The following is a 27,919-nucleotide window of genomic DNA, read 5'->3' on the forward strand; positions in this document are numbered from 1 at the left end:
GAGCGGTCCGTCTGGCTCTGCAAGCCTTCCTACCGTTAGTGCGGGGTAAGGCGGTCCGAGTGTTGTCAGGCAACGTGGCCACCGTGGCCTACATCAACTGCCGGGGCGGGACAAGGAGCCCACAGGTGGCGGAGGAGGCTCAGCGCTTGCTGACCTGGTCAGAGCTACTTCTCTTCAACGTTACAGCCTCTCGATTTGCACGAGTCGACACCGCTCAGGCGGTTTTTTTCTCAGCAGTCATCGCCTGGGTCCCGGAGAGTGGGAGCTGGCGGACGAAGTGTTTACATGGATCTGATGTCCATGGGGCACAACGCGAAGGCTCCGCGTTTTCAGTCGCCGTTAAGAACGGGAGGCAGAAGGCGTCGCTGCGTTGGTACTCCCCTGGCCGACGGCTGTTCTGCTGTCCGTCTTTTTCCCGTGGCCGATGTTCGGCGAGATTCTGCGGCGCATGGAGTTGCACCCGGCCAACGTGATCCGGCCGCATCGACCGTGGTGCGCAGACCTCGTCCAGATCGCGGTAATGATACCCTGTCGGCTCCAGGGAAGGGCGGGTCTGCTCCATCAGGGCCCCGTCTGTTTGGCGGATGCGGTTCACTTCCGCCTCGCGGCATGGTTTTTTGCAATGAGGCAGCTGCAGGGAAAAGGTTACTCAGATGCCGTGGTAACCACGTTGCTACGATCCAGGCGGCAGTCGACGGTCCCTGGCTTCTGTCCGTGTCTGGGTGTTTTTTGAGGAATGGTGCGTCCCGCGTGGGGTGTTCCCCACGGCGGCTTCCGTCTTCGACATTCTGGCGTTCCTACAGGCAGGTCTGGCCAAGGGTCTGGCGTGCAGTTCTATGGCTCCAAGTAGTGGCGCTTGGTTGTTTGTGAGGTGCGGTCCAAGTAGTGGCGCTTGGTTGTTTGTGAGGTGCGGTCCGTGGATCACCCCTGGCTCTTCACCCGGATATATCCCGTTTCCTTCGGGGAGCTAAGCACCTTCGTCCTCCAGTGCGTCTATCCTGTCCGGTTTGGAACCTCAATTGGGGCTCTCCGCTTTAGGCGCGGCGCTGTTTTGAGCCCTTGAAACGCGCAGCGACTAAAGATCTCGCGTTCAGGACGGTGTTCTTGGTGGCGATTGCCTCGGCATGGCGGGTTTTTGGAGTTACGGGCCTTGTCCCGTAGGGCTCCCTTTTTTGCATATTTCCGATTCCGGAATTTTCCTTGCGGACGGTTTCTTCTTTTCGGCCGAACGTGGTGTCGTTTTTTCCATGTAATTCAGTTGGTAGAGCTGCCCGCTTTCGCGGTCGGGGAGTCCTCTGCTTCTACGGCGAGGGGTTTCCGGAAGCTTGCCGTGCGGAGTTCCCTCCTTCGTTTTCTGGAGGTCTCTAATCCGTTTCCGGTCACACATCATCTGTTTGTTTGGTTCTCTGGTCCCGAGAACGGGGCCGCAGTGTCCTGCACGACGATCGCCCGTTGGCTCAAGGAGGCCATTGGTCCGGCGTGCTTGGTGCGGGGGAAAACCACTTCTCGTAGGTCTTCGGGCTCACTCCACTCGATCTCCAGCTGCGTCTCACTCCACTCGATCTCAAGCTGAGTCTTGGGCGGAAGCTTGTCCGGTGTCGCCTGAAGGGATTGGCAGGGCGGCTCCCTAGAAGTCGTGGCATACCTTCTCGGGCTGCCTGGCGGTCGTTGCATGCCTTCTCAGGCCTTACCAGTTGGATGGCCGAGCTACCGATTCCGGGGGATTTGCGGATTGGGTACTCCGAGCGGGACTCTCTGCTTCCCACCCTCGGTGAGTTTGCTCTGGTACATCCCAGGTGTCCTGGACTGATCCTGGTACGTACAGGGAAAGGAAAATTAGTTTCTTACCTGATAATTTTCGTTCCTGTAGTACCAAGGATCAGTCCAGGATCCTGCCCGCAGTGCTACGCTAAAGTAACGGGGAGTCCGCTCATCGTTGTTTTCCGTAGGCTGACCTCTTGTTTCTTCGCTCTCCCGGTTGGGGAGTCTGGTCCCTGTGGGGGCGTTGGAATTCTTGCCGTTTGCATAACAAGTTTGTAGGGTTAGCTATGGTTGCCTTTTGGTATTTTCTACTTTGACATTACGTATGACTGAGGGGCTGTGACTGGCACAGGGGCATATATGGCTCCGCCCACAAGTTTTAGTCTGTCTCCATCTACTGGTGCGGAGTCACAACCCAGGTGTCCTGGACTGATCCTTGGTACTACAGGAACGAAAATTATCAGGTAAGAAACTAATTTTCCTTTGTCCAACTGGCTAGCAAATTACAGACACATCAAGTTAAAGCCATGGCTGCATCAGTGGCTCATCTGCAAGCCGTGCTCTCAAAGACATCTGCAAAGCTCTAACCTGATTATCAGTATACACCTTTTACGTCCAATTAATTGATTACTGTCTGGACAGTCTAACAAAGAGTGACAGTAAATTCTGGTGAGCAGTTTTGCGTAGCCTGTTCACCCAATAGTCTACTCTTCATGCTGGGTTTGGGATACTTATTCAGTAAAAACTCCACTGCAACCATCAGCTCGAGACTCCCTACATGTTAGGGCTAATTCAGACCTACTTATTAATGGAAAAAGCAAATTTTCTTACCATAAACTATGTTTTCTATAGATAGTAGGATGAATTAGCCATATTAAATACCTGCCACCTCCCTGGAAAGTCGACCAACTAGCTAGAGTAAGCTCTAAAATTGGTTGAGAGGGCTCACGAGGCAACGCCTAAGTGGGAATTCCCGCATATGCTCAGTAGAGCAAAAGCTGTACTAGCTATAAGAGGTAGGTCCATTTGGTGCTGCTGCATGATGTTACCCACATGTTATGGCTAATTCATTCTTCTAACTATAGAAAACATACTTTTCAGTGAGAAAACTTGTTTTACTTGAATCTGCAGAATATAAATTACACTAAATAAATAAATGATGGGCCAAGGAACTGTTCTGTGCTTTCTCCTGATCTTTTTCTATGTTTCTCAAGTTTTCTCATGATCTTCTCCATATAATAGGGAGAGGATGCTTTCTCAGGATCTCCTTTCCTGTATAGTGGGACAAGGATCCTTTCTAGGCTTTCTCCTGTCCTCTTCCCCATATGATTGGATCTCTCCTGTACTCTTTTCTCCCTTCCTTTTCTGTGGGATAATTCTCTGTGTCCTATATTTGGTGCTTAATGCTTCTGTTGTCTTGATTGCAGCTGGTTAAAGGTCACAGATTACGTCTCAGAAAAAAACTTACCTGTGTTTCAAGGAGTCAAGGTGAGGGGCTGAAGTAAGACAAGATTATGATGAGGGTAAGGTGAGAGGTCTACACAATGATGGGGGAGGGACAAATTTGTGTAAGCTGCATTGCAGCAAATCACCCGCATACGTCTTCAGCCAATTTCTTTGAAAATTGCGCAACAGTCCGTGGGTATAAAAATCCCTGAGTACTTTGCATATGTCGTTTGTGTGACTGGGCTTCTGGGGGAGCAATTACATGCATTGAATTAAAAATGCAGTTCTATGCATGTATTGTTCTCCCTGACCCGGGCGAGTTTCCGGAAATGCCTGTTTGCAAAGCTGCCATGTGTGATCATTCTGCGGGCAGCAGTTTTCACACCCAGCAATCTAGGCGCTTAATTCCAGGGCTAGACTCCTTTCAGAATTGTTCTCCCTAGGCCTGACTGCCTTCTGCATTTTTTGTTGCTCCCGACAATTTCTGTGCATGTGTTTGTTTTTTGGGGGTGAGGCGCCAGGAAAGAACATTTCAGTACCACAAAAAAAGAAGAGAGATTTAGAAAGTACTCCCACCTGCCTCATTGTGCTGGAGGGATGGAAGGGGGATTATTTGGGAGGAGTTTACTTTCCATCCGGTTTGAACTCAGGGTTTGCAGAAAGATGGGAATAGGAGGGCATTGGTAGCATCCTTGTTGAATCTGGATATACTGCCAGGGGAAAATTCTTTGCCTTCCTGACTTCCAGACTGTTTCTCATTCCCCACAGCTCAAGGATAAAGAAAGGCAGATGATAAAGGAAAGGTTCAAGGTGAGTGATTTGAGAGGTCTAGTTTTTATTTTCTTTTTCCACTCTGTGCCATCGTACTCTCTCTGACTGTAGAGCTCTCCAGTGTTGTACTGTGTGTGTGTGTGTTTTAATAGTATCCTTTGACACCTGCTTATTTCTGAGAGGCTCTTAGAAGTCACATTATTGATTACTGATTAGCAGGAGTTGACAGTTTGTATGATACCCTTTTAGGTTTCAATAGCTGTGGTCTCTTTCATTGTATCCTTGTTGCTAATTAGTGATTGGTGTGTGGCAGGATTCACAGATTTGTAGGATTCTGACAGGGGCCAAGGAATGAATACTTCTGTTGTGGCCCCTGGAATGGGACTGAGGCCACCAGCTCATTCCACATACACCACCTTTTTAAGTCCCTACAGACCTGAGCCAAATTTGAACCAGAGGCCCAGAATGTGAAAGGCTCTTTATCACTGTGAAGAGGGGGGGAGAGAGGTGTGCAAGCTTCCTGCTTATTTATTCCTTTTTCATCAGGGGTTTAACGATGGTCTTGAAGAGCTCTGTAAGATCCAGAAGGCCTGGGCAATCCCTGACAAGGAGCAGAGGGACAAAATCAGACAGGCACAGAAGAGCATCGTTCAAGAGGCATATGGGGCCTTCTTACAAAGGTCAAAAAAAGGATCTGCTGGCATGCATTTCTCACTGTGTCCTGTAACCCCTGGCATAGGTTACAAGACTTTAACCCAGGACATTTAAGTACTGATAATCTAGTTGCTCACTGGCACTGCTGCCATGCAGGGGACCTGGGTTTGATTCCCAGGTCACCTCTTCCATTGCCTGGGTCGGTCAAGGCCAGGGATGATGCAGAGACAGCTTTTTGCAGCTCCTGCGTGGGAGTCTTAAGTCATTGTGCAATGGTGATACCTAGTGGCTGGGCTTATGACCCATGATTACAGGGCTCCTCATGTAAGGAGTCCTGATGTGTTGGCTTCCAGTTGAGGACTATCGCAATGACTGGGTTAAGTGAGTTGGGAGGGGGGGATATAAAATAGAGGGGAACGCTCTTTGCTATTTTGAATGAAGACTTATGGTATCAGCCTGTGAAAATCCAAATAAACTACTGGACAAGAAAAAAAAGATATAGACATTCTACTTTCTTAAGTTAATAATGTAATTTGCTTTGAGATTCCTAAAATTTGATATCTTGGTCCTGCAGTCTGAAGTTAGTGCCAACTTAGGCATATAAAGAACCCAAGCGTATTTAATTGGGGGGGTTGGGGTTTTTTTTTTTGTAGTCTTATTTATTTATTTATTTATTTAAGGTTTTTTTTATACCGGCATTCATGAACTCGTTCACATCATGTCGGTTTACAGAAAACAGGGGTGCGGATAATACAACCAAAAAACATAAATAACGTGATGAAGAGAAGCAGTTACAATTAACAAGGGCTAATGAACTGGGAATGTAAGAAATAGAAAGAGATAGAGGAGAATAATTATATACAAAAGTTCAATATAAATATGGTTTCCTTTCTCTCTGGCAGATATGGGAATAACATTGCTTTCCTTTCTCTCTGGCAGATATGGGAATGTTCCTTTCACCAAGAATCCTGAGAAGTACATAAAGTACAGAGTGGAACAGGTGGGGGAGATGATCGAGAAACTCTTTGACACGTCTGCCTGATGATGATGTTCCATTTTTGGTTTTTCACTTGGACATTGCACTGCCCTGCCGCCGCCCTGCAGGGAGATGGGGGAATCCTTTCTCCAGACTGTAACAGCTGATTTGTCTGTCAAAATTACACACCGTTTACAGCCACATGGATTTTAAGCGGAAAGATTTTTTCCAGTGACCATAGTTTTATGTAAAGTGGACAGAGCAATTATCATTTCAGACCAGTGTGGTTAGCGTGACAGGCATTTTGGCTCTTGTATTGTATTTTAGCACTGATGGTGTATGCAGCACCACACAAAATAAACCATCAAAATCTGGGTCGTGCCCTGGGGCCTGTCAGAGGTATAAGGACTGCTTGGCACACTCCTTACCCTAGGTGCCTTGCATAAAAAGTCCTTCTCGCATAGCAGTGGTGGTGGGGGGGGGGGGGGGGGGGGCAGTGGTTTTTTTGTGTCACAACAGCAGAACCGTGAGAAAATGTAGGAAGACGTTGCTGAGCCACATGGCACATTAAGAGATTCCATGAGCAATGTTTCAGAAAGATACAGAGCCCTCAGTAACTATAAAACCATCCCTTGCATCACTGAAGTATCCCTGCGTCTTTATAAAGCCATTATCTATTCTGCCGTACAGCAGAAACACTTCAGTTAACATGTCAGTCACTGGGGCTTGCTCAGTGGCAGTGCTGGCCGCGACTGGGGATCTTGATAAGTCAGCATTTTGCAGCCTCCCTCCTCTGCTGCAGGGAGGTGGTGCTGGTGAAAGAGGGTTTACCAGCTATCGCTCAGCAGTAACACCTACTGGCCAGACATGAGAAAAGCAGGGTCAGACCAATGGTCCATCCAATGAGCCTGGCATCCTATCTGTGAGAGTGGCCAGTCCAGATCACTTGGAAGTACCCAGTAGATCTTAATGGGGCATTCATTCCCTATTACTCTGTCCCAGAAGTAAGAACTGCAGGTTGACCTGGCTAATAGTTGTTAATAGACCAGGCCCCCCAGAAACCTGTCCAAATCCTTCTTTTTTTAAATTCCAGCTATACTATTTACCTTGACCACATCCTCTGGCAAAAAAAACTCCACAGCTTAATTGTGCTTTGACTGAAAACAATTCTTTCTGAAGTTTGTTTTATCTGCTACCAGTTTCATGGAGTATCCCCTAATCCTAGTACTGACTGAAAGAGTAAATAACCATTCTCAATTAACTTGCTGCACCCCACTCATGATGTTCTAAACCTCACTCATATCAGCCGTGTCATCACTTCTCCAAGCTAAAGAGCTCTGACTTGTTTAGTCTTTCTTCATAAGGGAGCTGCTCCCTCTTGTCCCTGGCTGTTGCTGTGCTTGCAGCGTTAGACATGTTGGCTTTTAAGATGGCTTGGAAATAAAGTGAGGTTTCGGGCAGAGACCTGTGATTACATTTCTTTATTCCAAAGACCAGTAAGAGGTACAATACAATAACAGGAAAGGCATGCTCATTAATGAGCTGTCTTACTATTCACACACAGCTTCACTGCAGACAGACTGAATGCAGTCAGACAAGTAATAAAGGCATGCTGACATCTGGACTGCTCTGGTGCTCCCCTGTCAGTGCCTCGCTGTGAAGCGGAATCGGTAGACGGTGCTTTTTGGATTTCTCCACAACATACCACTCCAGCCCCATACCTCACAAAACTGAGGGAGTCAAGCTGACTAGAAAATGTCATAATGTAATAGAGTCTTCTGTGTATCATGTCTAGTTGACTCTGACCTTGCTGACTGATCTTGTATTAGCTCAGATCACAAATGTTTCTCATTGCTCTCCAGTGTATGCTGATAGCATTATTAGCTCCCTCCAAGCTGCACAGTGTATCCAGCACCCGCAAGTACATTTCATTCTAGCAGTCATTTAAAAAACCTTCAGGTACTTCCACTTACAGGTGACTCAGTCTGTCTCCCTGTAATTTATTTTCTATTAATTACATTTTCCAGCCAGGAGGGAAGAGAGGTTTAAAAGTGGAGGAGAGAAAAAAAAAATAGAGTAAGGTCAACATTTAGCAAGCCGCCAAGTTATCCGGATAAGATTATATATTCACTGCACAGGAAAGAAGAAAGGCTTCTCTTTCTCTTGCTTGAAGTACTGGGAGGCTTTGGGGGGGGGGGGGGTGAGGTGGTGCCCCAGTTTAAGAAGGAGAAGGGAGTTTATGCCACTACCACAGCAACATTTTTTTTTTTAAACTTGGGGGAGAGCAGGGAGATCGGCCACTACATTCATGACATTTTTTATTTTAATTTGGAGAGGAGGGAGAGGGATCAGGCCACTACAGCCTGTGACAGTTTTTGTTTTTGTTTGGGTTTTTTTTTTCAGCTAACCCTGCTAACTTTGGCCAGGATATTTAGGGGCAAACAAGTTCTTCCAAATATACCCAGTTCTTATTCAGCGCCATTTGTTCAGCTAAGTTTGGACTTAGCCAGATGGTGGGATTTGAAAATCCTGTAGCACTGACTGGTGTTGAGAAAGCCAAATAACTTTTAGCCCACTGGCTCAGGGGCAGGGCAGAGCTCAATGTCTGGCTAATTTTGCCAGCTAAACAATGATTTTTTTTTTTTAATTTGTAAATTTTATTGATTGGCAACAAGTGAACGTCAAACATTGACATAGGTATCAGGATACACAGCTAGGAACAAATATAAAATACTGCATACAGCGATCCCAATAATAGGAACAAATAAGTGCCAATATCATTTTGTATTTACCCCTATACACTCCATACCGCTCCCCCCCCCCCCCCATTACTTCGCAGAAAAATCCACAAGCATTAACCAATCAAGAATGTATACAAATATAAATACCCCTACTAACAGAAGGCCAATTGTACATTATAACAGCAAAGCATCAGAGCACCAAGCGAATGGGTATAACACATTTAAGCATTGTTTGCCTCACATTTCCATGTTCAGTATTATAAATTTGCAGACAATTTCCATTGTTCAAATGAGTGCCAAACTTTTCGAAATTTGGACATGGATTTATGTTTGTATGCCGTGATTTCCCCCAAGGTATACGTCGAAATCATCAATTTTTGAATGTCCTGGATATTAGCTAAACAATGATTTTTAGCGTTATCTGGCAACCATAGCCAAATAACTTAAGGACTGCAATCCTAAAGTCAGCCAGATAAACGTATCCAGCTAACTTTGAGATTGGTAGGGTTATATTCCGTGGTGCAGGTATGCCACTAAATATGCTGACAAAGTTAGTCAGATAAGTTTATCCCGCTAACTTTGGTGGCTGGATAGTGACTGTACATGGACTCCATGTAGTGCCATGCTGAGTCAGATCAAGATCCATGGAACCTAGCATCCTGTCTGTGATCAGTCCAGACTCCTGGGTTTTGTCTCCCTGCCAGCAGATGGAGACAGAGAAAGTTTCACTGACACTGTATATAACCCAGTGTGCCACCTGCAGTCTCTCAGTATTTCTCTGTCTCCAGCAGATGGTAGATGGTGTAAAATCTACTGTCTGGAGAGAGAGAGAGAAAAAAGAAGAGTAAAAGACAAGAAAATTTCTGGATCATCCTCCCAGGGAGTTGAGGTTCTGGTGGGGCCATCCCTCCTGGTTTGAGGTGGCCGAGCAGGGGGTTGGTGACCCTTCTGAGCTCAGTCCGGAGGTATGTGGAGTGGACATCTGGTGGTCCAGATCCCTCATGAGACAGCAGTAGAACCTGCTGGCAGTTCTGCACTGCACGCCCTGGGCTGGGTCGCTAAAGTTTGACGAAAGGAGACTGATATAGTCAGTAATCTGGCTCTTTTCTGATCTGCCATGCAGCCTACACTCCTGGAAGCAGAACCTCTGCACCAAAGGAAAGCATTGGTTTCTATGTATCTTTATTTGTTCTCAGAGAGTACAAAAAAAAAAAAGAACAAGGAACTAGTTAGAGGAATCTGTGCAGCAGCAAGGTTCCACGGGGGAGCTACCTCAGCAGCTCGGGGAGCTCGGCGATGAGGTTTTTTAACAACTTCTCTGCCTTCAGAGGAGACCGTGTATTGGCTCTGTGGCGGTGAGGGACCGTTCCCCTGCTTGCCATTGAGTTGCTGGTGGTGCCGCAGGTGCAGGGAGGGAACAGCGTGTGTGTGCAGCAAAAGCAGCATGGTGTTTGGGGGGGGTCGAGCATGACCGCACCAGTAGACCAAGCCTCATGGGTGACAGGGTCTAGTGCTGAGGTTTTCCTTGTCAGCGTGGAAACAGAGGCCATTTTTGATTCCCTAGCAGTGTCGGCGGAAGAGGCAGGGGAATCCCTTCCTCAACTATTGCCAGCAGTTCCCTGTCCCGTGGAGGTGCAAAGAGGCACTTGCACCGAGGAGTAGTCTCTGGTTCTGGTAGAGATCTTCTGCTGGTTTTAATTTACATATGTGCAAAGCTTGTTTAGCAGAACAAGCAGCGGGGAATACTGGCTCTCATCTCCAGTCGCCATGGATTATTGGCTGGTCAAGAGGCCTGACCTGTTGAGAAGCTCTTAAGGCCTTCAATGATTTTTGGTGCTGGATGTTGAACAGATCCAGGCCTAAACGCTTTGATTTTTGGCAAAATCATTTTTATTAATGGTAACATGCTTGTACATATACAACACTCCCCAAGGGAGATCACCAATGGCAACCAAGAACAACTGTATGTACTTAACGCTTTGTTTAGCTGCATGGTAGGTCGTGGCAGCATTTTTTTTTCCCACGTGCATAGACGTGTGTGCGCATTCTCGCAGCGTGGTGGTTGCATGCACAGGGACCTATGTGCATAAGGCTGTGGCCTAGATTTGAGCGCGTACATCTGCAACCTAAACTTGAGCGCATATTTGCACAACTGCGACCTAAACTTGAGTGCATATTTGCGCAGGTACTTATGTGCATATGACCATAGCCTATACGAGCATGTATTTGCGCATGTACTTGTGCATTTACGACTGCGACCTAGTCTTCAGCACGTATTTGTGCGCGTCCTGGAATGGGGTGCGCGTATGCCCGGGTGGCATTGATGTGGGCACAGGAGGCCACCTAGAGCAGAAATTCAGGAGAGCTAGGCGCCAGGGACGAACAAGCCCAAGAGCCTTGCTATCTGTGAGGCTTGCCATCTGATAGCAATTCAGTCCTTGCTCTCTCTCCATTTGTGTCAGCACTAGATGATCAAAGTGATTTGACTATGTTGGTACATCCCCTCGGCCCATGGTGTGTCTGGAGGGGAGTGGAGTGGGAGGCGAGACAATTCTCCTCTTCATCCCTTGTTCCCAAGGGCAGAAACTTCCTTAAGAGAGAGGTTGGAGAGAACAAGGTTTGGCCAATGGGCTCCAGTATAGATCCATCCTCCTCCTCCTGGGTGGAATGTTTCCAGGGCCTGCAGACCTTTTTACAGGGGCACCCAACTAGAGCGAAGCAACCAACTATGTAGAGATTGCATGCTCGGGCCTCCCGTTTTTCAATCACGGCGGACAAATGCCACCGAGGCTGTTACTGGTAATGTTCCAAGGGGATGTGGATCATGAGACATCGGAGGATTCCGATGGGGAATTGGCTTTCTCACCTCTAGAAGAAGGAGAAATTACATATGATTGAGAGCCATTTCAGACTCTGCTCAGATTTTTTTTTCTTTTTTCACAGAGATGTCTTGCTGAGTCTGTCGGCTCAGACCCTGAACACACTTAGTGTGGCCGGAAGTCAATTTTAAGTTAAGCATTCTGTTTCTTTCCCTCCTGTATCCAATTCAAGAGATATTGGATTTAAAGAAGGTAAATGCGGCTCACGAGGTTTTCTGTTTCCGCATGGAAACTCTGAGGTCCAACTCTGGGATCCATCGTAGCAGCAGTATGCAAGGGAGAGTTCTTGGTATCTCTCGCCTTGACAGAGGCGTATATGTACATAGCCATCAGGCCAGACCACCAGAGATTCCTGAGGTTCGTGGTCCTAATGGAACATTTTTTGTTTTGAGCCCTTCCCTTCGGCTGGCAACGGCTGCGCATACCTTCACCAAGGTGAAGGTATGCGCAGAAGGTGGTGGGGTGGCTGCATTGCAAAAGGAGAGTGTGTTGGTGCATCCATGTCTGGATGACCGGTTCATTCATGTGAAATCAGAGGAACTCTGTCAACAATCAGTATAAAATGTCCTTATGCGCTTGAAGTCTCTAGGATGGATGGTGAACTTAGCAATGAGCCATTTAATCCTCTTTCAAACTCTGGAGAATCCAGGAGCTCAGTTTGACACACTGGTGTAGAGAGTGTTTCTCACGAAGAGAGATTTCTGAAATTGCAGAGTCTGATTAGGCTTCTGCTAGAGCTTTTGGTGCCCAGGGTCTGGGACTGTTTACAGGTCATGGATTCTATGACATCGACACTGGAATTAATGCATTGGGCGTTCGTACATATGCAGCCACTGCAGGGGGCTCTTTTCTCCTGCTGGAATCTGTTATTGGAAAAGTTTCATCTTCCTCTTCTGTTCCCCCTCTACTGTGGTGGCTTACTCGCACCAATTTCGAGCATGTTGCAGAATTGGAAGTCGAATTGGGTAATAGTCACCACCAATGCAAACCTCTCCGGATGGAGGGCGCTGTGGCAATATCAGTTGGCACAGGGCCAGTGGTCGAAACAAGAGGCCTCATGATCTGTCGGTCAGTTAGAGATGAGAGCGGTGCAATTTGCGTTGCTTGCCTATCTGCCAAACTTATGGGGCCATTCAGTATGGATCCTATCAGAAAATGTGACGATGGAGGCCTACATCAGCCATCAAGATGGAACCAGGAATCAGGCAGTGACTCGAGAGGCCTGGGAGTTGATTCTCTGGGCACAGCAGTTCTTGGAGTGGCTGGCAGTATCTTACATCTACAGAGTGAACAATGTTCAGGCAGATTTTCTCAGCCAGAGAAAGTTAGACCCCAGGGAATGGGGAGCTGTCAGGGGCAGTGATGTGTCTCATGTATGGAAGATGGGGGTATCCCAACCAAAGAGAACAACAAGGCGTTGCAGTTTTACAAACTGTTAGAGCACGGTATGGAAGGAATCGGAGCTTTGGTGCTTCCATCGACTCAAGGGAATTTTCTACTTAAGAACATAAGATATGCCATACTGGGTCAGACCAAAGGTTCATCAAACCCAGCATTCTATTTTCAACAGTGACCAATCCAAGTCACAAGTACCTGGCAAGTACCCAAACATTAAATAAATCTCAAGCTACTATTGCTTATTAATTAATAGCAGTTTATGGACTACTCCTCTAGGAACTTATCCAAACCTTTTTTTTAAACACAATTACACTAACTGTTGTAACCACATTCTGGCAATGAATTCCAGAGCTTAACTATGCACTGAGTGAAAAATAATTTTCTTTGTTTTGTTTTAAATGAGCTACTTGCTAACTTCATGGAATGCCCCCTAGTCTTCCTATTATCTGAGAGAGTAATTAACCGATTTGCAATAACTTGTTTAAGTCCTTTCATGATTTTGTAGACCTCTATCATACCCCCTCTCAGTTGTCTCTTCTCCAAACTGAATAGCCATAACTTCCTTAGCCTTTCCTCATAGGGCAGCCATTCCATATCCCTTATTTTGGCGCACTTCTCTTCACTTTCTCCAGTGCAACTATATCTTTTTGAGCTGTGGCGACTAAAATTGCACACAGTATTCAAGATGCGGTCTCACCATGGAGCAATACAGAGCCATTATGACATCCGTCATTTTATTTGCCATTCCCTTCTTAATAATTCCTAACATTCTATTTGCTTTTTTGCTCGCCAGAGCAGAATGAGCTGACAATTTCAATGTATTATCCACTATGATGCCTAGATCTCTTTCCTGGGTGGTAACTCCTAAGATAGAACCTAATATTGTGTAACTACAGCAAGGGTTATTTTTCCCTATATGCATCACTTTGCACTTGTCCATGTTAAATTTCATCTGCCATTTGGAAGCCCAATCTTCCAGTCTCACAAGATCGTCGTGCAATTTATCACAATCCGCTTGAGATTTAACTACTCTGCATAATTTTGTGTCATCTGCAAATCTGATCACCTCACTCATCGTACCCCTTTCCAGATCATTTATAAATATATTAAAAAGCTTCGGTCCAAGTACAGATCCCTGAGGCACTCCACCGTTTACCTTTTTCCACTGTGAAAACAGACCATTTAATCCTACTCTCTGTTTCCGGTCTTTCAACCAGCTTGCTATCCATAAAATGACATTGCCTCTATCTCATAAAATTTTAGTTTTCTTAGAAGCCTCTCATGCGGGACTTTATCGAACACCTTCTTTGTCTTTCCGCCGTGGCATGTGGTGGACAAGGGATTATGGCAGATGGAAAAAATCTGGTCAACATTATCCTGGTAGCTCCAGAGTGGCCACATCGACCATGCTTCCGAGATCTGATTAACATGGCCATAGACTGGCCCCTCTTTTCCAGCAGGGCTCAATATTTTCAGGTCAGGTGGCTTACTTCTGTTTTGTGGCTTTGCTTCTGAGAGGAGACTACTGAGATGCAGGGGATATTCCAAAGCAGTTATTTCCACTTTATTGCAGGCTGAGTGACCTTCTACATCCATGACATATGTGCGAGTTTGGAGGATCTTTGAGTCCTGGTCTGCTGTTGATGGAGTGCAGCCTCAGCCTCAGCCTGTTCAGGCTATGATGTTGCATATTTTGGCTTTTCTACAGAAAGGTTCTTGTCAAGGGCCTAGGCTTTAACTCTCTGAGTCCAGGTAGTGACATTGGGTTGTCTCTGAGGTAAGATGCAAGGGTATCCTCTGTACACACATCCAGATGTTCTACGGTTCCATCGGGGAGCTAAGAACTTGCGTCCTCAGGTGCAGAACATTTGTCCATCTTGGAGTCTGAATCTAGTACTTAGAGGATTGTGTGTGGCTCAGTTTGAACCACTAAAGAGAGTTAAGAAATTGACTCTTAAAGTGGTTTTCTTGGTAGCTATTTGTTCAGCCAGGAGATTTTTGGAACTTCAGGCGCTGTTGTGTCGAGATCCCTTCCTACTTCTGTGGGATTCAGGGCTATCTATAAGCATGGTGCCTTCTTTTCTGCCTGAGGTAGGTTCAGCGTTCCATCTTAGACAGTGGAGCTTCCAGCTTTTCCGGATTTGGATTCCTCTATGCCTCATGCAGAGGAGCTTAGGCTTTTAGGTGGGAGGCATGCATTATTGAGGTATCGAACGGTCACTTATGATTTCCATAGATCGGATCATCTCTTTGTAGATTAGATCACCTCTTTGTACTGTGCGTCTAAGGCTACAATTATGCGGTGGCTGAAGGAAGCGATCAAGTCTATTTACATTTCTAACAGGTGCCTGCTGCCGGGGGCCTTAGGGGCATACTCGATGTGTTCTCAGGCGACTTCCTAGGTTGAGTCACAACAGCTGGGCAGCTACCGGGAAGTCGCACTCTTTTGCTAGGCATTATTGCTTGGATGTCGGGTCTCCGGCTTCCAAGTGCTTTGAGAGTGTTCTATGAGTGGAACTCTCCAGGTCCCACCCGAGTTAAGGGGAGCTTAGGTACATTCCAGGGGTCTGAACTGATCTGAGTATGTATACGGAAAGGAAAATTGGTTCTTTCCTGCTAATTTTCATTCCTGTCATACCACAGATAAGTCCAGAGACCTGGCTATTACTGGAAAGGAGAGTCTACCGCTTGTACTGTTGCTTTGTATACAGTGTGGAGTTGTTGGAGATTTTCAATGCTGATCACGTATGTTAAACTTGGGAAACAAGTTTTCCATTGTCTTTTTGGGCAACTTCACCTTCTGGCTTATTGGAGGGGAGGGAGTTTGCTTAGAAATTGATGGTTGTTGCTGTCATCTTGGCTTGGGTACAGATCAATACTGAGGGGACTGCAGGTGACACACTGGGATATGTACAGTATCAGTGAAACTTTCTCTGTCTCCACCTGCTGGCAGGGAGGCAAAAGCCAGGAGTGTGGACTGATCTGTGGTATGAAAATTAGCAGGTAAGAACCAAATTTCCTATTTGCCATACTGGGTCAGACTAAAGGTCCATCAAGCCCAGCATCCTGCTTCCAACAGTGGCCAATTCAGGTCATAAGTACCTGGCAGGATCCCAAATGTTTGATAGATTCAATGCTGCTTATCCCAGGGATGAGAAATGGATTTCCCCAAATCCACCTTAAAATGGTTTATGGACTTTTCTTCCAGGAACTTGTCCAAATCTTTTTTAAATGTAGCTACACTAACAGTTTTCACCATAGCATCTGGCATCAAATCCTACCACATGTGTGCTGAGTGAAAATATACTCTCTAATTTTGTTTAGAATCTGCTGCTTGTTAGTTTTATGGAATGTTTCCTATTCCTTGTATGATCTAGTCTAAACTTACCTGGATAACTTTAGACTTACTCTCCACCACAGCCAGACTTACCAGGCTACATTAAAGCCCTGCTTCCAGGGCACTCTTGCACCACTTATTTTCTTGTCCTGATACTTTTTAACTGGATCAGTCATTACCCAGCTAAAATTTATCTAATGAGTTGGGGGTGGGGAATATTTAATACCCCGGGTTTGTTTGACCAAGAGCCAATCTTAGCCAGACAAACTGTTTTGAATATTAATCCTAGGAGAGACCAGTTCTGGTTGAACTGAAAACCCCAAAGAACAGGAGAAAAATTCCAGGTAAAAGAAAGGACTACTGACTCAAATACAGCAGCAGGTCTGGAAGTCCCATAGGTGTGTGCCTGGGGTACTGTGGTAAAAAGGGTGCCACTTCCTCCGTCCCCGCAGCACTTTCCTGTAAGCACTGCTTGGGTCCTGTTGGGTCCCACTCCCCTAAAGCACAGTATGGTCGGTGGCATTTGGAGCCACTGAAGAATTGCCACTGGTTCTGTCCCTGGACCTTTTTAAAGAGGGTGAGAGGGCCAGACAGGATGGTGCTACTGGATTGGAGTGGCTCTTACAAGACACTTACTGTCATGGAGAACAAGGCTCCAGCCTTACTCTGGCATATCCTGGATCCTGGGGGACTCCCTCTTCCCGCCCCCCCCCCCCCCCCCCCCCATCATAGGAGGGACACTATGAAGATAAATCTGGATCTATGCACCAGTGCTCTGCTCTTGAATTTAGTTTTGCTGTATGGTCCCTGCTCAATTCTGCTTAAATTTAATTATATGTTATTTACTCTAAATAAATGTTTGCTAAGGAAGGAAGAATCTGCAACAAAGCAAAAACATTTTACCATGGAAATAAACAGTTCTTCACTATAATTGCAGTGAGGCTGATCTAAGCTGTGTCCTCGAGTGGTCCTGGGGATTTTGAGGCTTGCTGTAGCTGCTATGGATATGACTTTCATCTCCTAAAAGCCTGTCTAAGCAGAGGTAGATACAGAATTAACTCTTTGGAATCCACCAGTTTTCAGCTCTCACCATTAAGTCTAATGCATTTTGCCATTTAAACACAAGAATACAGAGCACATTCTTTGTTCTGCCTTTGTTTTGTGACATCAGCACCTGACTTTTGAAGCACTCTACCCTTTTATAAGAGGCCCTGGTTTGCAAAGAAGTGAGCTCCAGTTAGTTATCTGGCTGTGCAAGGTCTGTAAGGTTTCTGTGCCTGACTTGGGAAGTGCTGCTTAGGTGTCTACAGCCAATGTATGCTTCCTTGTATAAGAGAGAGCTGGGAACAGAGACCTTGCTTTTCTGCCTTGTTTTATTAGTCCCTATTCAGAACCAAGTGCCACTCGTAAGCCTTTTGTCTGCAGACTTGGATTAACCTTGCAGCCTGCCTCAGAGGCACAGAAATGAGCAGCAGGAAAACCAGGTTTTCTCTGGCAAAACTTTCACCTTCTGTTTACCTGCTGACAATGAGATAAACACAATGACGCGCGAGTAATTAGAGAGCTGAAATAAAATTATAAAATCAATTAATTTGCTATTCCTAGAAATGAGTTCAGGATACTATTTAGACATTACCGCTGGGCTGTGGTATGTTCCATCTAATAGCCTTGCCTTGAGCTGTGGCACAAGCCAGCAGAATATACAGCATAGCAGTTTCCTGACTTTTCTGGGAGTGTAACAGCTAATTTTAGTTTTCTAATCTCTTGCAAAACCTTCCACCTCCCTGCCTGGGAGCTATCACTCACTACCTCTAGCATCTTCCTTTTTTCTTCCACATACAGGCAAGTGCTTCGGCAAACTGCAGTGGCCAATAGAACAAGCTACATCTGCAAAAGGGTGGCGGTCGCCATGCCACTCCCTGCCTTAAAAGTACAGGCTGAGCCAACTCCTGATTTTACTCCCATTGCATGTGTGGGCTTGGACAGCAGAGGTCAAAGGCCTCTGCCGAAGCTGAAGTGGGAGAAGATTAAAGCAGAGACCAAAGTGACCAGAAATTTTGAAAAAGGTTCACGTAAGAGAGACTTCAAATCGTAGCAAAATGAAGAGCACTTATTTATTTTATTTATTTAACACTTTTCTATACCGACCTTCATGGTTGAAGACCATATCAGATCGGTTTACATCGAATAGGGGAATTGTAACTAAAACCATAAGTAGAACAAGAAGAATAAAGTTACATATAACAAGGTTAGTAAACTTGGAAGCTTGAACTGCTAGAAAGAATAGGCCTAAGGAACGTAGTGTTTAAATAGTAGGAACGTAGTGTTTAAATAGTATAAATAGTATAAACACTTGAAAGATACAGCCCATAAGTGTTAGTGAAACTGCAGAAGAGCCAACTTGCAGAGCCAGTGGCAAGATAGAAAGAGACCATAGGTAGGCGAGGGAAGACTGGAGGAGTTGCCCATTAAAAAAAAAAAAAAAAATAGGATGTAGAAGTGAGCCCCTTTCTTGTCTCAGGGTGTGGTAGTTTTAAACTATACAGGAAGTGAATCCTCAAGTACATTTATTTATTTTATTTATAAAATTTATATTCCACCGATCCACAAATCTCAGTGGAGTACAAAATACATACATACATTTATTTATTTATTTATTTATTTATTTATTTATAGGTTTTTATATACCGATAGCCGTTTGCACATCGTATTGGTTTACAGATAACTAAAACTTTTTGACAGTGTCATTATACAGAACTTTTGGCACTGCCATTACATAGAACAGTAAACTTTGCATACAAGAGATAAACATCAACAAACAGTAACTGGGTAACTATTTACAGGGAACGAAGGTTCCTCAATTGGGAGCAGATGAGGGAAAATTAACAAGAGCACATAGTGACGGTAGTACATGGAAAGCATTGTAATCAAATCAAGAGGTCATAGGGGAGAAGGTAATTGAGAGAAAAAGACAGCAGAAGCACATTGTAAAGGGTGATACAGGGAATGTAACAAAACGTGACTAACAATAAACATAAAAATACCAGCAAAATAGCTAAAGCATAAATCAAATCACTCATAAGCATATATATCTTGGGGGAATCAGAATGAATATTCATTCCCAGCCACCCCCATTCCTAACTGTATGAACCTATCTCAGGTGTTATGGAGCAGCATTAGCATTATAAGCAAGAGAGAAAAGGTAAGCCTTTAACTGTTTTTTAAAGCGTAACAAATCATCATCTGCTTTAAAAAAACAAAACAAAACAAAAACCAAATGGAGTTCAATTCCATAGAACAGGGACTGCTACCCCCAAGGTACATGGTGGGTCCCCAACCTCTAACCCTTCTCTATCAAATCACTAGGGTATTAAGTTACTGAGAACTTTTATCTCCTTCATCTTTGGAAAAAAAATATCTATATCTATATATACACACAGAGTATACTTATCACAATACAAGATCACTGATGTTATAATGTTTACAATCATCAAAATGTATTTCCCTGTACGTACCTGGATCACAGTCCAGACTCCTGGGTTTTGCCCCCTCCAGCAGATGGAGACAGAGATGTTTTCAAACAAAACTCTGCCTTTTTAAAGAACTTCTTGCATAAGTACATTAATAAAATACTTGTAGATGTTTGTAAATATTATAACTGTATGTACGGAAACGTTTAATTGTTATTGTGAATGTTCAATGTTCCATGTAAAAAGCCCCGGTCGGACCTCCCAGACCAGGGCAACTTATCGTTTCATGTAAACCGGATTGATTTGTATCTAATACAGGAATTTCGGTATATAAAAATTAATAATAATAATAATAATAATAATAATAACAGTGTTCTTGTATTGTGATAAGTATAGTGTGCATGCATGTTGAACATTTTAATCTTGTTTCAACTGCCCCATTGTTTTCTAGTTAGTATATATATTTTTATATGCCCGATCGCCTTCAATAATAACTTAGGCAAAAGGTCATTAGAAAGCTTCATCATTAGCTGCTGTTCCACTTACAGACCTGGAAGTACAATTGAAACATTTCATCTCTGTGCCTCACTTTCCCCCTGCAGGTTCTGGCTGCAGCATAGAAGCAGCGCGCACAGGGCTACCAGATAAGGTCCACAAAACAACTCACGGAGCAGACTGACATGTTAACTACCTTGGTGGTAATCTGTGCAATGTTTGCAAATCTTTCAGTGGGGCATAATTAAGCATTGCTGGCTTCAATTGAGACATCCAGTAATCATCACAGCATCTGACATGAGTTCCTTGGAGGAGATGACATTAGTAGTACAGCAACTGTTTGCTTGCCATTGGGGTACACGATTTAAGCATTATTTTTCCCTGCAGTTTTTTTTTTTTGTTAATGGTTGTGTTTAATGAAGAAAAATAAAAAAGGTTTTGTGGTGTAAGGCAGGTGTGAAGAAATGTCAGGGCTTCCACCAGCCTCCAGGCGCTGTTTGAAAAAAATGCTCAGCCCTTCATTTAAGATTCTTAACTTTTAGGCACCTAAATTTAGGGATTCTTCTTCATCTATTCAGATCAGGCTAGGCAAAACAAGTGGGTTATGCATGCCAACCAGCAGATGGAGATATAGAGCAGCAGGCTCGCTGATGTCACCTCTTATATACAGTATCTCCATGCCGACACCAGCCTGCTAGTATTCTCTTGTCTCCAGCAGATGGCTGACAAGCATCCTGTGTTGTGGTTTGTCCCCATTAGGCTGAACAGGGAAGCTTCAGGGCTCCTGAGGTGAAAGACTCTCTTAGTGGAGCAGAGTCCCTACCTATTTTTCAATGAATAGCGAGAAGAAAAGGGATGGGCTACAGAAGTGATAGCAGTTGCTCCCTCCCTCCGTTGACCAAGTTATAAAAGCGGGGGTTGGCACGTGCAACCTTGCATGTGTCAAGCCACGCTGCCTTCCCCCGTTCCATTCCCCCTAAACTGACCTTCCCATCCCTTCCCCTAACCTACCCCCCCCCCACCCCCCAATTTATTATCTTACCTTTTGCGCCTGCCTGGATGCAGGCGCAGGTTGCGCACACCGGCAGCCCACCGGCACGTGATCCTCTGACACAGCGGCAAATGGCCGGTGTCAGAGGCCTTTGGCCCCGCCCATGCCCTGTCCCAGTCCGCCCCGCCCACACCTTGCCCCCGGACCGCTCCTTTAGTAAAGCTCCAGGACTTACGCGCGTCGCCAGGCCTTTTGAAAATAGGCCTGGTGCGCGTAACCCTTTGAAAATCCAGCCCATTATGTGTCTCTGAAGGAGAAAGGGAGTATGTATGAGAGCATAGGCATCTATATGAGACAGGGAGTGTGTGAGAGAATCAATGTGTTATTGTATTTGTGTCTGAAAGAGAGAAGATAACGTTTGTGCGGTCCTATCTCCCCAAATCCACAAAAATCTCAGGGTGACTGGAAATCAAAAGATCCCAGGTATGGAGAACAGAAGAATTTTTAATCCTTATTACTGTTAATTATAGTGTGTAATTTGATGTTTTTGGTGTTTTGAAATATTTTATTGTTTTTTTGGGGAAATATTAGAACATTTTTAAATTATTGGTGTTATTAGTGTTTTTTTAATTATTGGTGTTTGGGAAAGTTTGGATATTTTATTCATTAACTGGTTTGAAATATTTATTCTTTTTATGAAAATGATTTTACTATTATGTTTTATATTTCTTGATTTTATTATTTAATGTTTTATGAAGAATGTTTATGTTTTTGTTTTTCCATTGTTGCTCTGCATATAGAGGCTGGCTTGTTATGGGTTCCAGCTCAGTTCTTCTCAGCACGTTTCTATTTATACTTTCTGGAATCTTTATTCTGTATTTGGTCAGGGTCTGTCTGTATTCTGCATATATGACAGAGGTGAGTAATGTTGCTGGCATGTAGTTTCTGTGTAGGGATCTATAGCAGCCTGGCTTGTTCTGTTTTCCCAATAGGAGATGTATTGGTGTTCTAGGGCCTGGTGAAATATTTGCAGTGTTGCCTTTTCATAGATAAGTTTGCTGTTGTTCGAGTGCTTGCCGTTAGGATTGTTTTGATATGGGAGGCTTACTATGTTGTAATTGTAATTATGTTTATTCATGGCTTTCTGAGGAGTCATTATAAATTCCATAAGCGTTCCAAGTGTCTTTTTTGCAGAGTTTTCTGGTTGGCACCACAGCAGTGCATGTAAATATAATATATGTGTTGTAAGTGATATTTTGCCTCAGAGGTCTGTACTTGTGAATGTTCATTTTCATGTAAAATTTGTTATAAGTGCATAATTAAATTTTGTATGGCAATAGAGGGTGTGGGGGCTTGGGGGGTATGCAAGGCTGTAAGGTTTCTCTAGGGTATGTAATGGGTTCTGTAGAGGAGTGGATGGGTGTCAGTTTTTAAAAAAAATATAGATTGCTGGAGGAAGTTGGGATTTATTTGATGGGCCTGGGACCCAGGCACAGAGACTGAATGAATCAGGGAGCAGCACAGTAATTGCTGCACAGGGCGGGATCAAAGCTAGCACCGGCCCCAGTCTGAGGTTGGTTGCTACTGCTACCCAGTGCCTGCTGTTCCTGCTCTGGACTTGTCTTCATTGCTCTGAACTGTGATTTCCCAAGAGATTTTGAAGGGTCTGTATGCTTTTTCCATGGGGCAGTTCCTGGAACTGTTTCTGCCCTTCCTGCGTCCCCTGCTCCTGCCGTTTTACTTTGTCGGTCCCAGTTCCCCAGAGGCAGAAGAGGGCAAAGGCAGTATCTGACAAGGGGGAGCACGAGAGGACTTGTCTCTTGTGGAAAATGAATAAGATATGCCATACTGGGTCAGACCAAGAGTCCATCAAGCCCAGTATCCTGTTTCCAACAGTGACCAAACCAAGTCACAAGTACCTAAACATTAAATAGATCCCATCTACTAAAACCGGCAACAAGCAGTGGCTATTCCCTATAGGGATGTGCATTCGTTTTGAACGAATGCGCAATCTGCAACGTATAGGTCCCTATTTGTTGCATTAGTGGGGTCCCGAAACGTATGGCGAACCCCCACGAATGCAATGTATCATTAACGAATAAAACCCCCACCCTCCTGACCCCCCCCCCCAAGACTTGCCAAAAGACCCTGGTGGTCCAGCGGGTCACAGGAGCCATGTGACAGGGGCCGACCAATGGCACCGGTAGCCCCTGTGACATAGTAAGGGCAAAGGCTATCGGCGCCATTTTGAATACCGGCAGCCGACTGCCCGAGTGCAGGAGATCGCTCCAGGACCCCCGCTGAACCACCAGGGACTTTTGGCAAGTCTTGGGGGGGGGGGGGTCAGGAGGGTGGGGGGTTGTAGTTAATTAAATTTAAAGGGTTGGGATGGGGGTCTTTTCCAACTATAATGGGAAATGAATATCATATGTAACTAATGGACGAATCGGGGTCCCCCGAAAACGGATGCAATGGATTTGGGTCCCGACGAATGCGAATATCGAATCGGACGAATCCGTCCCTGCTGCACATCCCTATTTCTCTATTGATTAGTAGCAGTTTATGGACTTCTCCTCCAGAAACTTATCCAAACCTTTTTAAAACCCAGCTACACTAATTGCCTTAACCACATCCTTTGGCAATGAATTCCAGAGCGTAATTGTGCATTGAGAGAGGGAATTTTTTCTGATTTTTTAAAAAGTGCTACTTGCTATCTTCATTGAGTGCCCCATAGTCCTTGTATTATCCGAAAAAGTAAATAACTGTTTCACGTTTACCTGTTCAAGACCTTTCATGATTTTGTAGACCTCTATTATATCTCCCCTGAGCTCCCTCTTCTCCAAGCTGGATAGCTCAAACCTCTTTAGCCTTTCCTCATAGGGGAACCATAACATTCCCTTTATCATTTTGGTCACCCTTCTCTGTACTTTCTCCAGTGCAAATATATATATATTTTTTTTAGATGCAGCAACCAGAATTGCACACTGTATTCAAGGAGTGGTCTAACCACTGAGCGAAACAGAGGCATTATAACATCCTCCATTTTATATATCATTCCCTTCCTAATAATTCCTAACATTCTGTTTGCTTTTATGACCACCACAGCACACTGAGCCAACAATTTCAACTATGACTACGATAACAACTATGAATCCCAGATCTTTTTCCTGGGTGGTAACTCCTAAAACAGAACCTAACATCGTGTAGCTACACCATGGGTTATTTTTCCCTATATGCAATGCATCACCTTGCACTTATCCACATTATCTTTCATCTGTCATAAGGAAACCCAATCTTCCACTTTTGCTAGATCCACTTACAATTTATCACAATCAACTTGTGATTTAAGTACTCTGAATAATTTTGTGTCATCTGCAAATTTCATCACTTCACTCATTGTACCTCTTTCCAAATCATTTATAAATATATTAAAAAGCACTGGTTCAAGTCCAGATTTCTGAGACACTCCACTGTACCTTTTTCCACTGTGAAAACAGACCATTTAATCCTACTCTCTGTTATCTGTCTTTTAACTAGTTTACAATCCACAAAAGGACATCTCCTCCTATTCCATGACTTTAGCTTTCTTAGAAGCCTCATAAGGGACTTTGTCAAATGCCTTCTGAAAATCCACATCTACCAGTTCACCTTTATCTACATGCTTATTCATCCCTTCGAAAAAATGTAGCAGATTTGTGAGGCAAGACCTCCCTTGGGTAAATCCATGCTGGCTGTGTCCCGTTAAATCATGTCTATCTATATGTTCTGTGATTTTATTCTTTATAGTAGTTTCCACAGTTTTTCCCATTACTGAAGTCAGGCTCACCAGTCTGTAGTTTCCTGGATCACCTGTGGAGTCCTTTTTATATATCGGGCTTACATTGGCCAACTTCCAGTTTTCAGGTATAACAGATGATTTTAATGATGGGTTACAAATTACTTGTAATAGGTCTAAAATTTCATTTTTTAGTTCTTTCAGAACCCTGGGATGCATACCATCTAGTCCAGGTGATTTTCTACTCTTCAGTTTGTCAATCTGGCCTACTATGTCTTCCAAGTTTATCGTGATTTAGGTCAGTTCATCTGAATCATTACCCTTGAAAACCATCTCAAGAACAGGTATCTCTCCAGCATTCTCCTCAGTAAACACTAAAGCAAAGAATTCATTTAGTCTTTCCGTGATGGCCTTATCCCTGGAGTGGTTTAAAAATTTCCCCCATGGAGATAGTGAAGGGACTTGGAGAATGGTGAGGTCCCTCCTGAGAGAGAGGACCACACTTCCATGCTGCGCCTCTTTCACAGGGATGAGTTAACTGGGATGAGCCCCTTAAATCTCAATCTCTGCGCATGCTGCTGATCGTAAATGACAAGAAAGATGAGGCCTTTGTTCCCAGGGAAGGCTCTATAATGGTCAGCTTACAGAAGGCTTTGCATTTCTTTCCCCTTCATCAGGCGGTACAAGATCTAATAGATTTGGAATGGGAGGCTCCGGAGGCAAACTTTAAAGGCGGTCACTCACTGGCCAAGATTTATCCCTTAGAACCACAGATGAATGACTGGTTTATGTTTCCTAGGGTGGATACCTTGGTGTGTTCAGTGACAAAGAGAATGACCATTCCAGTAGAAGTGGGTGCAGTGCTTAAAGATGTGCAAGATAGAATTTGTACTGAAACAGGCCTTTGAGGCTATGAGCATGAATCTTCATGTGGCAGCTTGTTGCTTATGTGTGGGTTTGGAGATTTTTCGAAGAGTGGTGCTCTGGATGTCTGTGTTCTCCTATCATGGTGCTGATTCCTTTTATCTTGGAATTTTTGCTAGATGGTCTCTCTAAGGGCGTGGCTCTTAAGATGTTGAAGGTGCAAGTTGCGTCTTTCTCTTGCTATAGAGATCATATTCAAGGTAGACCTCCGCCTTCTCAATCAGATCTTTCCTGGTTTTGAGGGGTGTTAAACATATTCAACCTCCCCTTTAGATCCCGGTCCCTTCTTGAGATCTGAATCTGGTTTTGTCCTTCATGGCGGGACTGCAGTTTGCTCTTTTTAAGGCTATTTCCTTGCGCCTTATGACATTTAAAGGTGATTTTTTCTGGTTGCTATTATTATCAGGTAAGAAATAATTGCACCATTTTTAATCACTTAGGGGCCTAAGTTTTCAACTGAAAAGTATCTGAAATTTAGTTGCTGAAAATTAGGTATGTCATTAATTTGCTCCTAAATTAGGTGCCTAGGGCCGAAAATCACTGCTAAGCATCTGACTTTTTTCCCCTTTCCCTAATTCTGCCCCTATAACCTTTTGCTTATTAAGCACCTAAATTTAATGTCAAATGATTTTTATTGCAGATACAGGTAACTGCAGATACAGGTGCTCTTCTGCATCATAAGATTATGAAATAATAACATAGTGCAAATAGTTTCTATCCAAACTTTCCCCCCACTCCTGTCAACACCCCTCCCCTCCCCTTGTCCCTCCTCCCCTTTATCCTTCAAAGAAAAGAACAACGCTCAAACCTACAACACTGCGTTCGACTAGACATCCCATTGTTACTCTAGCGAATCAGTTATTCAGTATCCAGCTCCTGGATCTGTGAGGCAATGTTTGGATATAAGGCTCCCATATCTGTAAAACCTTCCGTCTGAGTAGTGGGGATTGACTGGCTGTCATATTGTCCGACATCATTCGGTGGAAATGGTTTCTCCATGCCCAATATGTTGGAACTTCCAAACCCTGCCAATGCAAAAGGATTAATTTCTTCCCCACATAACTCGCTTTTTAAATAAATAGGCGAGGTCCCATCCCTCTCACCAACAGAGGTGGAATACAGTCATGATCTGAAACAATAATATCTTCAATAGCTGCCACATTCATTTTAGAGAAGAGATGGTTACTTATTAGAATATAGTCTAATCTAGAGTGAGTTGCATGTGCACGCGAAACATGAGTAAAGTCTCTCTCTGTAGGACGGAGTATATGCCAGGCATCCACTAAATGTAAGGAATCTTTAAGGAACAAAATATTTTTGCCTAAAACCCCCTCACGCCAAGTGGAGCCTGAACTATCCAGCTGCAGGTCTCGGACCAAATTGGTCTCTGCCTAAAATTATGGCGTGCTCCATATAAAGAACTAACTGTCTGTATATATCATGAAAAAAATGTGAATTCGGGTTATTAGGGGCATATATATTGCAAAGAACTATAGTTGTATGATGGAGCTCTGCAATTAAAAGTAGGTAACGTCCTTGACGATCCTTAATTTCTTTCTTAATGTGTAATGGGAGTTGCTTATTGACCAAAATGTGATTCCCGCCAACCACCTGGTAGTTGAAGATGCATAATACATCGCCCCCACCTAGCTTTGACATAGTTTCTTATGATCTGAGTCATTCAAGTGTGTTTCTTGTAAAAACACCAAATCAGCTTTTTTTCACTTAAGCACTGTTAAAATTTTAGACCTTTTAATTGGGGAGTTAATACCACAAACATTCCAGGAAAATATACGCAATCCCTGATTACTCATCCCCAGAAGTTATGATTCATAAATTGAAAAGGGATAATGTCAAATTGTAACCTGAAGGCCTTCCCAGCTGAGACCTCCAGTAAGCTAGTGATTCATCCTTCAAGAAGAGGGAAGTCCGAAACCGATGTAATTCTCCAGTAACGCAGTGTTGTAACCGTAATACCAAATTCCCCTTATCTTGTCTTCCCCCCTATTTCCCCACATCTGCAATAGATCCCTTAAGGCAGCGGTTCTCAACCAGTGTGTCGCCAAACACCGGCAGGTGTGTCGCATCTCCCGGTGTCCCACTGTCCCGTTGTACTTTCCTTCTCCCTTTTTCCAGCCCCCATGGGCCAATTGGAAGCCTCCTTCATTCTGCCTGCCCCTGCGCAGGCCAATAGGAAGCCTCCTCCCTTCTACCTGCCAGTGGGAGAAGGAAGAAGGGAGGAAGCTTTTGATTGGCCAGTGAGGCAGGCATCGCATAGCCCGGGGGTGGGGCGGGAGAAAT

General features: G+C 44.4%; 1 protein-coding gene and 1 long non-coding RNA gene across 10 annotated transcripts in view; both read left to right on the top strand.

The window, feature by feature from the left end:
- EXOC7 (exocyst complex component 7) overlaps positions 1-7,072 on the top strand; it is a 135,679-nt gene extending 128,607 nt beyond the window's left edge. For all 9 annotated transcript variants that reach the window (XM_029600452.1, XM_029600455.1, XM_029600459.1 and 6 more), the window contains 4 exons: positions 3,189-3,249; positions 3,976-4,017; positions 4,525-4,658; positions 5,572-7,072. In XM_029600452.1, the coding sequence (XP_029456312.1) occupies positions 3,189-3,249; positions 3,976-4,017; positions 4,525-4,658; positions 5,572-5,674 (340 nt within the window). In that variant the 3' untranslated portion in view covers positions 5,675-7,072. The remainder of the gene's footprint in view (positions 1-3,188; positions 3,250-3,975; positions 4,018-4,524; positions 4,659-5,571) is intronic.
- Positions 7,073-15,760: 8,688 nt separating this feature from the next.
- On the top strand, positions 15,761-20,318 carry LOC115090862. The gene is made up of 3 exons (XR_003856535.1): positions 15,761-17,005; positions 17,806-18,035; positions 20,036-20,318. It is a non-coding gene; the product is annotated as an uncharacterized LOC115090862 (long non-coding RNA).
- Positions 20,319-27,919: the final 7,601 nt, after the last annotated feature.

Source organism: Rhinatrema bivittatum, chromosome 4, assembly GCF_901001135.1.
Source record: "Rhinatrema bivittatum chromosome 4, aRhiBiv1.1, whole genome shotgun sequence".
NCBI classification, from domain to species: domain Eukaryota; kingdom Metazoa; phylum Chordata; class Amphibia; order Gymnophiona; family Rhinatrematidae; genus Rhinatrema; species Rhinatrema bivittatum.